General features: G+C 40.7%; 1 protein-coding gene across 1 annotated transcript in view; it reads right to left on the reverse strand.

Annotated features, from left to right (window-relative positions):
* Nucleotides 1–12,966, reverse strand: part of xpo4 (exportin 4) — a 61,299-nt gene extending 48,333 nt beyond the window's left edge. The window contains exons 1-4 of the mRNA XM_020618900.1: nt 12,796–12,966; nt 6,748–6,853; nt 4,300–4,441; nt 1,954–2,092 (exon numbers count right to left, since the gene is read on the reverse strand). Coding sequence (XP_020474556.1) covers nt 1,954–2,092; nt 4,300–4,441; nt 6,748–6,853; nt 12,796–12,858 — 450 coding nt within the window. The 5' untranslated portion in view covers nt 12,859–12,966. The remainder of the gene's footprint in view (nt 1–1,953; nt 2,093–4,299; nt 4,442–6,747; nt 6,854–12,795) is intronic.
* Nucleotides 12,967–13,807: the final 841 nt, after the last annotated feature.

Below are 13,807 nucleotides of genomic sequence, written 5' to 3' on the forward strand. Positions count from 1 at the left end.
CCTGCAGAGAGTGGTAAAGACTGTGGAGAAGATCACCAGGACTCCACTGCCCTCTCTGCAGAGCATTTATCACCGCAGGGTGCGTAGGAAAGCTGCCTCCATCCTCAAAGACCGCACCCACCCCCAGCATGGACTGTTCACACCCCTACCCTCAGGTCAAAGCCTCCGAAGTGTGAAATGCAGGACCTCTAGACTGAAAAACTCTTTCTTTCCGACTGCCATCAGACTCCTAAACAGCTGACTCAGGATCTACCTCATGTAATACCACCTGTACTGTTTACATACTCATTTTTCTCATGCATAATTGCACACTCACTCCCGAATATTTGCACTTCACGGCTCCCACGCAGCATATACGTATTCTCTCTACATTATATTGTGTTCTTGTTGTATTTTTATTGTGCTTCTTTTACTTGCTGCTTTAAAGTACCTTAGATTTGTGTTACTGCCTATTTAGATTTGTGTTATTGCTCATCTACTTAACATTTCACTTGTATTGTGTGGCATTCATGTGGACGGCAAAGTAAGAATTTCATTGTACAAGGAAACACGTTTCCTAACTGTGCATATAACAAGCAAACACTTTGACCTTGACCTTAACACAATGCACACAGGAAATGAAGCAGCTGCAGCTGTAAAACAAAAGTTGTGGCTTGACAACTCAGTGAAAATGTCCATCCATCCATTATCTATGCCACTTATCCTAATGAGGGTCATGGGGGGGTGGAGCCAATCCCAGGTGACATTGGGCAAGAGGCAGTGTACACCCTGGACAGGTTGCCAGTCTATCACAGGGCTGACAGAGACAGACAACCACACACACTCACTCCTACAGGCAATTTAGATTTGTCAGTCACCCTAAGTTGCATGTCTTTGAACTATGTTAGAGAACATGCAAACTCGACACAGACAAGGACCGGGTCGGCCGGGGGTTGAACACAGAACCTTCTTGCTGGGAGGTGACAGCACTAACCACTGCACTGCCATGATGGATTGTGAAGGTAGTTTCAGAGGACGACAGTTGTGTGATTTCTGTCCAGACAAACTCTACATCAGGCAACTTAACTGTATTGTTCAGTGAAATCACCTGCTGTGGTCTGTGGTTCAAATAAAAGCAGCACAGCACTCAGCTGAACTTCTCTGGATTGGGGTTCGGCTAAGAAAACACATGAAACAGTGCCACCTACTGGATTAAGAACACATGTCCAGTTTGTTTTGTAATACAGTGCAGCTTTGAGATCAAATCAAATATATAGTTTCACAAATGGGAAACAAATAGCTTGCCTTGTAGCAGGATGTTTCTTCAGTGTTTACAGTCATACAGGTACCTCTTTTATTCAATCTTAATCTTTGCAACTTGTCTTCATCTTTTTGTCATAACGTCACTCAGAGTTCACAGCACCAAACACCAAAAATATGTTATCATGAAAATGCTCTTTGACCAGATCTAAACATGAGCAAGGAAAACAAACACTCAATATGATGTTTTCTTCTAAGGACAGGAACATGCCTGGAGCTTCTGTAGCATGGCACATTTTGGAAATTACCTAAACAATAACCAATAACAAATAATACATGTTGATAGCCATTAGGGATTCACAGCTAACTGATAATCAGATGTACACTAAATCTGGTCCCAAGTGTCCCTTGTGTAGCTAAAACAGAAGCAGCAAATTCTGAAGGATATGGATTTAGTTGCCTTCTCCTCTCAGTTTAACAACTTTCTATACAAAAGGTGCGGTGGTATTATGACAGTGAAAATCATTTGATGATCTAATGCAAGTGAAAAACAACAACAAAATACAAAAACACTTTTTTCTCTTGCAGCACACTGGAGTAAACACAATGACAGATTATTTGTTCACTGTCAACAATGGATTAAAAAAGCATTACATACAGTAAAATGTGCATCACTAACTGTTAAACATCTGTATTTTAGTTTGTCATTCTCACCACTGTGGGGTTCCCGCTGCTGATGAGCTGTTCAACCTCGTGAAAGATGCTTTTACAGTTGATGGTTTTGTCTAGAGAGCCCCTCTTCACGATGACTGCCACTGCCAACAGGATCTGCTCACGCACATACTTCTGCAGACTGGAGCAAACAGGGAGGCTATCAGTCACTTAAACTGATGCAGAAGAAACTTAGAGTGACTGCAACAGATACTCTCTGAACACCGACCACTGCAGTGAGTAAGAACAGTAAGAAAAACAAAGCAAAAAAGGAGTTTGTACCCAACAACGCATTTACAGCTACAGCTTGTTTCCTTTGGACTGTATTATATTAAAAACTTTACCTGATTGCATTTTTGTGCGAGTCTAATCAGACTTCCTTCCAGGCTGTTTGTTGAAGAGAGTTTTGGTGATCTGTTGCTGCCTTCGTGCATTACAGTAACTTGTATGTCAAAATTTTCTGTGCTCTTCTTCTCTGTTATTACTAACAATGGACCAGTAAAAACAAAACAGCTTAATATGAGCATCAGCCTTGACTTAATTTTATAGACTGATCAGCCATAACATTATGACCACCTGCCTAAGACTGTACAAATAGTAGTCAATGCGGCTGTTGGTTGGCACTGTGCATCTTCTGTGAATCCATTTGTTTCCATAGTTTTACTGTCAGGAAGAGCACAAATGTGTTGACCATTCAGTGACAAACCTATGTAAAAGAAGTGAAAACTGTGGTCATGAGGACAAGTTAGAGGAAATTGTTTAGACAAATTCAACAGCCTCCCCACTCTAGGTGTGATATCACCACTACAGCTGCTGAATCTTTCTCTTCACAGAGACCAGTGTATAGGATTCCTCATTTTCACCCATGTAATAAAGGTTCAAACAAAATCAAATCTTTTGAAAAGGAGGAATGAAACTTAAAAGTTTAATCTACAGTAGATCAACCTCATCATCAGTGAGCCGTGGGCGTCCATGACCCTGTCTCCAGTTCACCATTTGTCCTTCCTTAGACACTGTTGGTAGGTACTAACCACTACAGACCAACAACACCCACCAAGACCTGCAGTGTGGGAGATGCTCTGACCCAGTCATCTCACCATCACAATCTGGTCCTTGTCAAAGTCACTCAAATCCTAACACTGCATGTTTTTCCTGTTTCCAGCGTGTCAACTTCAAGGACTGAATGTTCATTCCATCTAATACCCTTATAATCACTAAACCACCTAATATCACTTATGTCTGTGCAGTGCTCATGTATGTTTTATTAATTGTAGGGATGCTATACTGCCATGACCTGTGTCTGTTTGATCCTAAGTGCTGTATTCTTTCACTATGGGCTAGTATTGTAGCACTCCAGATCGGTCTTGGTCTCGAGACAGGTCTCAAGACCACTTTTTCAAGTCAAAGTGTTTATTGTCATATGCACAGTAAGGAAACATGTTTCCCTGTAACAATGCCAAGGGCTATGCTTTTAATCTGTCAATTTCTTATTTTACTGATATTTATTTATTCTTACAACTTATGTATAACTGCTCATAATGACATAGGCCATTTGTGTACCCTGTACCATAGGATCTGTGTAGATTCATTGCAGAACCATAAATCAAGCTTTAAGACTATGTCACAGATGCTAAGGTCAAAAACAGCCCAGTACACTTAAGACAAGGGGTGCCCACACTTTTTCGCCTTGCGAGCTACTTTTCAAATGAGCAATTCAAAATGATCAATCGACCTACCCACACACACCCACCCACACAAAATATATGTATGAATGAGTGTCGTAGTTTTTATGAACGGTCTGAAAGTGCCGCGCCACATTTCCCTTCTTCAGAATAGTGATGGTAGATTGGTAGATCAAGCAAACGCATTTCGAATATAACGTCCTGAAAAAAAAAGTCCTCCTCCCATTCTGCATGGAATGTTTTCGGTTTCTTACTTGATTCGGCTCCCCCACTCATTTTATACCCTTTAATTCAAAGGCTGACAAGTTAGTTCGCTCACTGGAGTTTTGCGGTAGCTTGTGTGGTTGACTGTGTTTGGTGACTCGTGTCAGAAAAGACAAGATCTCAGACTGGCTGCCCTGCATGTCAATCAAGTAGCAAATGCCATAGGGAGGATGGATGATAGGCTATATATGAATGATTGTCACTTTCTGCTTTTCCTGTTAGGGGTCACCACAGCGAATCGTCACACTGACCATTCGCATGTTAATATTTGGCACGTGTTTTACGCCGGATACATCCAATTTATTTTTGAATGGCACCCGATCTACCAACACTACCTTTGTGATCGACGTATTGGGCACCCCTGCTTCAGACACACACAGGTTTAATTGTGCCCCTTTCTTACTTTGGTCTTTGTAAGACGTAGGTGAGGAGGAATGTCCGGAGCGACTCGATGCTGGTCTTCTCTAGCAGGATCCACTCCCGCACTACGGCCTCCATGATGGCCGTGGCTGCCTGGAACAGCACATAGTCCACCTTACTGGTCTCTGGACAGGGAAAAAGGAGAAATGAGAAATATAAGGCGGCAAAAAGATTAATGAGAATAAGGAGTTTAGAAGGGATGAAATGAACTGCTGAGAAAAGTCATTCTGCTTTTTGAGTCAGCAGGTTTACATACAAAGACATAAATGAAAGTTAAATAGCTGCATGTTGAACATTTGTTTTGTACAAGTTCGTTACAGATAAATTTAAATATAAACCCAAATATGCATTACATCCTGCAACACCTCAACTCCCCAGGGACCTATGCACGGGCCCTCTTTGTGGACTTCAGCTCAGCGTTCAACACCATCAACCCGGACATCCTCCACTCCAAACTGACCCAGCTCACTGTGCCTGCCCCACCTGTCAGTGGATCACCAGCTTTCTGACAGACAGGAAGCAGCAAGTGAGGCTGGGGAAAACCACATCCAGCACCTGGACAATAAGCACAGGTACCCGGCCAGGGATGTGTGCTCTCCATTCTGCTGTGTTCACTCTACACCAGGGGTGTCAAACTCAATCGCACAGGGGGCCAAAACTCAAAGCACACTTTAGGTCGCGGGCCGAACAGGATAAACATTTATTGAACAGACTAAAACTAAATGTTTTTTGAACATAAATATGAATCAAAACAGACAGAATACAATATTATTCCAAAATAAATGAACTTAAAATCACCAACCCTATTTCTGCTAAGGCTTAGTACATACACCTGCTTTTTGTCTGGACACCAGACGTCGCACACTTTCATCATGCAGCTCTTCAGAAACTCTCCCCCGGTAAATGTCCGGGCTGATTTTCTCCTCTGCCACAATAAAACTTGCTTTCACAGCAGCTTCACTGTGTGATTTAGCTTTGGTGAAAACGTCTGCTGTGATGTCAGATTCCTCTTCAACTCCTCTACCTTCTGTAGCTTCTGCTCTGCATTCACGTTTTTCAGCTTGTCCTGATGTTTTGTCTCGTAGTCTTAGGTTATATTCCTTAATTACAGCCACATTAGCTCCACAAATAAGACACACAGGTTTACCGACAATGTCAGTAAACATATACTCAGCCTCCCACCGGTTTAGAAAGGGTCTGTTTTCAGAATCAACTTTTCTCTTGGCCATTGTTAGGGGCTAGCTTGATTGATCTTTTGTAATTGACGCAGGAATGATCGCAGGTAGTCTATCGTTCGGTAAGGCAGCTGTTGCACTGCATTATGGGATTTGTAGTTTGTGTGTTATCGGCGCTTCATATCACCGGGCCATTAAAAAGATATATAAAATGATCTTGCGGGCCTTGAGTTTGACACATGTGCTCTACAACAACTGCATCTCGAAGGACCCCTCTGTCAAGCTACTAAAGTTTGCTGATGATACAATGGTCATTTGTCTCATCTGGGATGGCGACGAGTCAACCTACAGACAGGAGGTTGGGCAGCTGGTCCTGTGGTGTAGCTGCAACAACCTGGAGCTGAACATGCTCAAAACAGTGGAGATGACAGTGGACTTCAGGAATTTCACAATGAGCCTTCCTTTGTCTGTCTGCATTGTCTACTGCCTGTTTATACTGCTTATTTTGCATTGTTTGTTGCTTGTTAATGCTGCTTATTTTGTTATACACAGCCTTATGCTGGTTTACTGTTTACTTGCCCCTTGCATGGGGATACGTACATGCACATTGAGAGCCAATGTACCAGAGTCAAATTCCTTGTGTGTCCGACACACCTGGCCAATAAAGCAGATACTGATATTTATCATAAAGAAAGTTTATAAATGTCAAATCAAAACAAGATTAGGTCTGCAACTAACTGATTGCTTTCACGCATTTGATCAGACAATACTGAAAAAAACCTTAAAGACCTTTGCAAGATCTTAAATCATCATCAGAATTTAAATATTAAGTAAAATCAGGCTAAATAAATTATTATTATTATTAAGAAGGTTTTCACATGATAGTTTGAATGAATGTAAGAAGGCAGTAAAGTGTTATTAATATGGCACATTTCTTTAAAAACTGAACATGCTTTACATTAAACATTAAAATGCAAACACCAACAAGTAACACAGTGTGTTATGTTCACTTAGCTAAAACTAAAGCAAGTCCTCCCTTCATGAATGTGATCGTGTTCAGCTCAGTTCAGTTGATCATAATATCAATGGCTGAAGCCCAGACTGGATGGAAACAACCCAGGACAAAGCGAATGTGCCCTCTGCAGCTCTCAGAAAACAGCACACTTGTTCAGTCTTTCCTGGGTAAATGCGTGTTTATAAAGTCATGTAGGGTAAAAAAAAAGCTATGCAGGCTGAATATTAAAGTCGATAGTTACCTAGGATGTGCTTGCAAATGGCAAAGGGGGACTTAGATTTCCTGAAGGAGAGGAATATGTGTTCAGCATGCTGCCTCTGTTCTGTGCTGACCATGGACGGCGGTGCCTGCAATAAACACATAAAGTAAGAATTTTGAGTCTATGATTTCTGGAAACGAAAGCACAAATTCTATACATAGTTTCAGAACTGAGTTAACACACTTCTCTGGACAAATTCAAGTTTATATATGTTACTTTCAAGGTTTTGTTTAGTGGAATATGTTTCTTTTTGTTCTTGTTAGCATAGTGCCAACAGTGGAAGCATGACTTTCATTACGTTGCCCATGAAAGCAATGACAAAAAAATGTGCTTTGTAATATGTTTGTCCACAACAGAAGCATGAGTTTATAGATTTCAGGGTCAACAACATACAGTACATTTTAACGCAAAAAAACTACAACGATCATGAGGATTATATTAGCGTAGTATTTCTTTTTGTAAATATTTTGAATTTCATAAGATGCAGATGCTGCAGCATAACATGATACATCCGATCACTAACGAATGTAGTGAAGGTGTGTGGTGAAATTGCAGATCAGACAAAATGTTCCAGCTGAGGAGAAAGACATTGTATTGGCATATGAGTGACAAACAAATCAATGTTTCAGGTGCCAGATATAACAATGCTTCATATTGATTTTGCCAAGTCAAGATCTCCAGATGAAACACTCCATTTTCAAACTGCCCCCATATCAACACAAAAATGTAGGAATAAGAGCTTGAACTGGCTAATTGGCAGCCACCAGGAGAAGAGGTACAATGCATCAAGAGTTCAACTGTGGACCTCACATCTGGGGACCCCAGGTCTGTGAGCCAATGGCAAGAGAGTAGGGTCCCCAGTAATGAAGTGCATCACTTCCTTTTCTGCTAAACAAGTATACAAGCAAAGAGGCTTCACTTTGTGTTAATTGTATGGATGCTGATTCAGCATCCATACAATGTTTTCCAATTATTTATTTCTTTATTATTATGATTATTATTATTATTATTCAGTATGTTTTTGGCACTTAACTACTTCAGCATACTTTCAGCTAGAAAAGCCATTCAGGTATCAAAATGTTCGGCTTTTTCAGGACATGCGCGGATGTATACAACTTTTTTGTAACTTTAATACTTTTTAAAATATTTAGCTTTATTCTGAAAATTTTTCCCCATGCATACTTGCAGCTAGCAAAAGCATTCAGGTGTCGAAATATTAAGCATTTTCAGGGCGATCTTTCAGCACTCAGCATCCATACGCATTTTCTTTAGAAAATGCAATTTTCTAGTTTAACTCCTTTCTTCTCTGAATGAAAATGAAACATTGCTTTCTGTGTAAAAACCAGCAACAACTGGAATCCAAGAGAGCAAAGTGAAAAGTGAAATGTTCACATGTTACTAGGCCAGGACATAACTATCTAAAGTTTTTAATTAGAGGATGTTTCTAACTGTTTGCATTATATCATTAGTACAGCTGTGGGGAAAAAAAACTTGCAGAATCAAAACTATTTCTGACAATACACAGCTGACTAATGTGCTGTTAAAGATTAGTTTGCTGTATTTGTCAGTACAGTAATAAACCATTTTATCTTTAATGAGGATTAAATAAAACTACTATATGTGTTTTATCTCCATGTGTCATGTATACATTTTGAAGGCACAGAGGTTTAGGCACACATGATTCATTAAACTCAAACACAGGTACTAACAGCATGTTTATGTTCTCAGTTTTACTTTATATTACATTATAATCTGTTTCACATACTTTTATCAGGCTAACATAAATGTCAGCTTTCCCAACAGGCCATTTCTCACATCAGAGAGAATGTTTAGCTAGTTTTTATCTAGCTCAAAGCAGTGCATTCATACTAGAAAACTTGAACTGTACTGTGCAGTTTTTAGAATGCACAGTAAACCTGAAGTCGCTAAGAGGAAAGAGCCCATAATAAAACCAGCACCAAAAAGAACTATTACTGTCACACACCATCACATTGATATTGTAGTCACATTGTAATTTCATGCCCAAAAAGTGAGAAAATTTTCATCTGACTGAAGCTTCTGACTCAAGCATCTTTCAGCTCCATGTTTTAAATTTTGCAGCCCAGTTTTACTGTTTTGGTCTCATCAGTCACAGTAGGTAGCTGTTTTCAGTAAAAATGGTCTGATAAACCCAATGTAGAACATTTGTACTGCAAAGCAAAGAGCAGGCACACAAAGACAGAAACTAGTTGGTGAATATAGGTTTAGCACCTCAAGACACATAATTTCTTTATGAATGTGTTGTTTTGTGCACACAAGCATAAAATATTGACTGTTTGCTGCAGGGGTTTAACTTTTTTCCACTTAAAAGAATTGTGATTTATTTTTAAATAAGAGCCTTGAACTTAAAACTACTCTACCCAATTTCCCTTCCACTTACAGGCTAGTGAGACTCAAAACAAATCCTAACTGTGCTTTGCCACTCCTATCACATCCTGTTTCCTAGCAACAATATAAAGTACAGATACCTGTTGCAACAAAGTAGTATATAGTTAAATGTGCCATGCTGTCATGTGAATGCTGATTACTGTTAACGTGACAGAAAGCACTAACATTACACAAAGCTCAAATTACTTCCAAATTAGAACCATATTATTTCAATATAAAAGGTTAAACTCATGACCATGCTAGGTCAATAATGTTAATAAAACATACACAGTGTTACATTCTAACACATCCTAGGGATGGCTCGATACCAGTTTTTCCCATCCGATACCGATACTGATACCACAAAATTTAGTATCTGCCGATACCGATTCCTGTCCGATACCAAGTAAATTGTTCATATATTTGTATAGATTTACTGCTTAACCAGGCCTTCTAACAGCATTTTACAGGGCCACACCACTATTAAATAGTCAAAACAAAATTTAAATATTTATTATAAAATCCAACTAAAAAAAGTGCAGCCGTGGAAACCATGTGTTCCATTAAGCGTCTAAACCCCACATTTTTCACAACAGAAATTGGTTGGTCATCTAGCAAAATGAATTCAGTCAATTTCTCTGTGATCATCTTTGCCTTGCTGGTCTCTGAAGCGAGCTTCTCGCGCCTCTGTAATGTTTCTTGCAGCGATTGTTGAAGCGGCACGCTTTTCTTTTTAGCTCTGGTTGTCTGTATATATTCTTCGTACTCCTGTGCGTGGTGCTTACGCAAATGTTTAATCAGGTTAGAAGTTTTGAAGTTGGATTTGGTACTTCCACCCCTGGAAACACTCGCGTTGCACAGGTTGCACTCGGCTGTTTTGATTCCCTCATCCGGAAGCCTAAAGTACGTCCACACGGCTGACCTTATCCACGTAGGGGCACTCACTTCTGAAACTAGTTACCTACACTTCACGTGACACATACTGCGGTCTGCTCACTTGCTTTACGATATGTCCGTTTAAGTTTAGCTAAACGTTGCTACACGGTATCGGATTGGACGGATTAAATTCTTTTACCCGATATCCGATCCAAATAATTTTGCACAGTATCGGCCGATACCGATGCTGAGTATCGGATCAGTACATCCCTGACACATCCAGAAGGTCAAACACCACATCTGAATCAAATCTGAGTTCTCTGACTGCTTTTAATCCTCTCCATCTCAAAAGGTCAAACAGCTAAGCATGGTTTTTGCTCTTTCTTTGTCCAACTCTGTGCAACAGACACCACCTCTTCACTCTGGTAGCTACTTTTTCAGACTTTTGTCTGTCCAGAGCTCCTTGATGGCTGGATATTTGAAATGACAACTAGGTGGCAGGCGGGACTAATTTACAGACGGTACTTTTGCTGTGTTTCTACTATCAGAACCTAATGAGCAGTATACACTGTACTTCCCTTAACCATCACCAAGCATAGTCTCCGGGGTTGATGTGGACTGTCTTGCTTTGTTTTGACAGCATTTTCTGTTTAGAGGGGGGTTGCGGTTGGGGGGGGGGGGGGGGTGTGATTACAGCTGTGTGGTGCTTGTAATGCAAATGCTTGAGGTTGAAAGATATGGACGTTTAACCAGTCACCGGCACCCAATTGAGGTGAGTCAGGCGCCTTAACAGTATGCCTCCAGGGCACCTCCCTTTGGAGGTTTTCTGGGCACGTCCAACTGGTAGAAGACCCTGGGGCAGACCCAGAACACCCTGGAGGGCCTATACTATGCATCTCATCTAGCCTCAGAATCACAACAGAGGAGCTAAAACACATCACTGGGGAGAAGGACATCTGGATTACCTTGCTGAACCTGCTGCTACTGTGACCCGACCCCAGATAAGCAGATGATAACGGATGGATGGGCCAGTGACTGCATGCATGCAGAGCAGTTGCTGCATGCATACACCCCCTTCCCCATCGCATTCCTGGTTCTCGATTTTAGCACTACCTCCTGAGGTGTGCTGAAATTCAGCTTCCACAAAGTGGGCACACTGTAGTGGAAACAAACGCAGAGCCTGTGATGAGCGATACTTGGCGTGATACGCTTCAGTAGGTTCCTATAATGGAAAAACCCCTTTTGAAAAGACAGGGTAGAGAAGCTGGAATGACAACAGAAGAGCTGTAGGCAGCAGGATCATGGAGGGGGAGAGTATAGGTGAGAGACATCATGTCCTGTCCCATTTTCACCAAATTAAAGGAAAATGGTGAATAAATGAGTGGAAATACAAACTACAGGGCTCACTGATTAATTTGCCGATTACTTTCTTGATTATTTGATCGATCTTTTTATTCACAGAATGTCAAACACTGGGAAAAATTCCCCATTGTGACTATCCAGAGTCAAAGGTGGTGTCTTCATGTCTTGTTGTGTCCAACCAACAAATCCACAGAAGTTCAATTTATTCTCATGTCTGACAAAGAAAAGCATCAGCTCCTCACATTAAAGACGATGGAACCAGAACATGTTAGTGACTGTTTCTTCAGAATAGTTACTGGGTAATTTTCTATGAACTGACTAATGGTTGTAGCTCTAGGTTAATGAATGCCTGAGGATGACAAAGACTAGCACTGAAGCTGCTCTGGAGACATGGCACTACAATTCTGTGTTGTCCACTTTATGCTAGCTTCTCCTTTCCTTTGTCACCCAGCTGTAAAATCAGACTGACAGCTGCAGCACTACCCTGTTCATCTGGCTCTGGATAAATTCATACTGTATTTACTTAATCAAGAACCACGTAGTGAATGGCGAAGCAACTTGCTGTTACACCCTAGGTAATCTATTGACGTTAAATTAACAAGTAATAAACCACAACAATCCCATAAGTGATGACAATTTTTCGGAGAACACCTCCTGAGTAAAAAGCGGAGGCAAAGCTTTGGTGTGGCTGCTGTGGTGTTTACATGAAGCCACTAATCTACGGAACAGTTTTTCTAAGTCGGTATCACGTATAAACAGGGCACCGATGTACACCACGTTTGCAAAGTCCTAACAAGGGAGGGAAACATGCAGAAAGCAAGAGCAGGTACTAGCTAGCTCTGTTAACCAGCACAGAAACTGATAACATGCACACGGTTAGCCTCTTAGCTGTTCACCCATTGTGTTCCGTCGGACGCCAAAGCGTGACAAACTGGGGCAAAAGGGCAAACACACGATGAAAACGGTGCTTTGGGAGGCAGAGAACGAGTGAAAGCTATAGACCGAGTGAACCAACAGCAGCGAGATGCTGCGACGGTTTCAACTGAATGTGATAAAACTTGATGTAACGGCTGGAGTTTCTGAAAAACCGAGGCACACAGATAAGTATCCGAACATGAGGTCACATTTTAGGGTGCTGGTGGTTTATAAGAGGGAGGAGGTAAACAAAGAGAAGAGGGAATTGAGCAGATTTATTCAGGATGGAAACAGGCAAGGCGCTACGCCACGCATAGCTCCCATATCGTCCGTCCGGTGAACACATTTAACAACAAAACCAGGACGAAGCAAACATCAGTGAGAGTCCCCAACCGCCAAGGTCCCCCTGAGACAAACTTATAGACGCATACCTTCTCCAACCTGGCTAGAAAATAACGCTGAATTTCTCACCATTAAAACTTTGGCAGCGCTTTCCAGCTGTGTAATCACTTCTGGTGCACTGACTGCCGCCATAGTCCCTCTCCAATGACGCGCCGTGCGCGCAGCATTGTGGGATTACAACGCTGATACCCGGCAACTTTACTGTGGAGGTAGCAACACGACAATGAGGAACATTTAGCTACTGTTTGTGACACTAAAGTCCTGCTGGGTTTAGCATAGTACTAAATTATATAAAGAAAGCAGTTGAGACCATTGTAAATGTGTAAACACTTTTTGTCTTTGAACAGACGTTTAAATGAAAAAAACAACAACAACACATGATCAAATATAGCCAAGGATGGATTATCAAAAGGGCCTACCAGCCAGAGATTCCCCATGAAATGAAATACTAAGCTTAAAGGCACAAAATGAGGCTACCACTAATAGACACAGCATGAGTACAAACTGATGCTAAATTCTTTGAAAGAGATTTAAAATTACCTTAGAGATGCATGACAACAACAAAATGATTTAAAATGGCTTCAGAGAGATATCATTTGTAGTATTTTTAGTCAAATTAAACATATTCTAGAGTAATAGTAGTTGGTATATTGGTAGCTGTATATAATAGCTTATATTAGCCTGCTGAAGGTAAAAGATTTACTCTACCTTAACTGGCTGCAACATTAAGTGTTCTTTATGTTACTGCATCAGTAATAACAATACATATGCCTACTTTATATAATAACAGTCTGAAAGTGGCCATTTTGAATAATGTACTAAGTTCATGTACATTTTGCTGATAACACTTATGTGCTTTTACAAAAATATATTGTAGTTTCGCTATTTTTATTTAGGTAAAAGATCAACTTATGAATGTAGTGTCAGACGAAAAATATGTAGTATTGTAAATGACGTTATACAGTATTTCATGTTATAATAAGGATACAACTTAAATTCACAGCAGTTCATAGCCCCACTTTTTGTGTTTCTCTGTCAAATTGAAGCGCTTTTTTTTTTTACCTTGTCCACTTATAATTTG

Source organism: Monopterus albus, unplaced genomic scaffold (genome assembly GCF_001952655.1).
Source record: "Monopterus albus unplaced genomic scaffold, M_albus_1.0 scaffold211.1, whole genome shotgun sequence".
Lineage (NCBI taxonomy): Eukaryota > Metazoa > Chordata > Actinopteri > Synbranchiformes > Synbranchidae > Monopterus > Monopterus albus.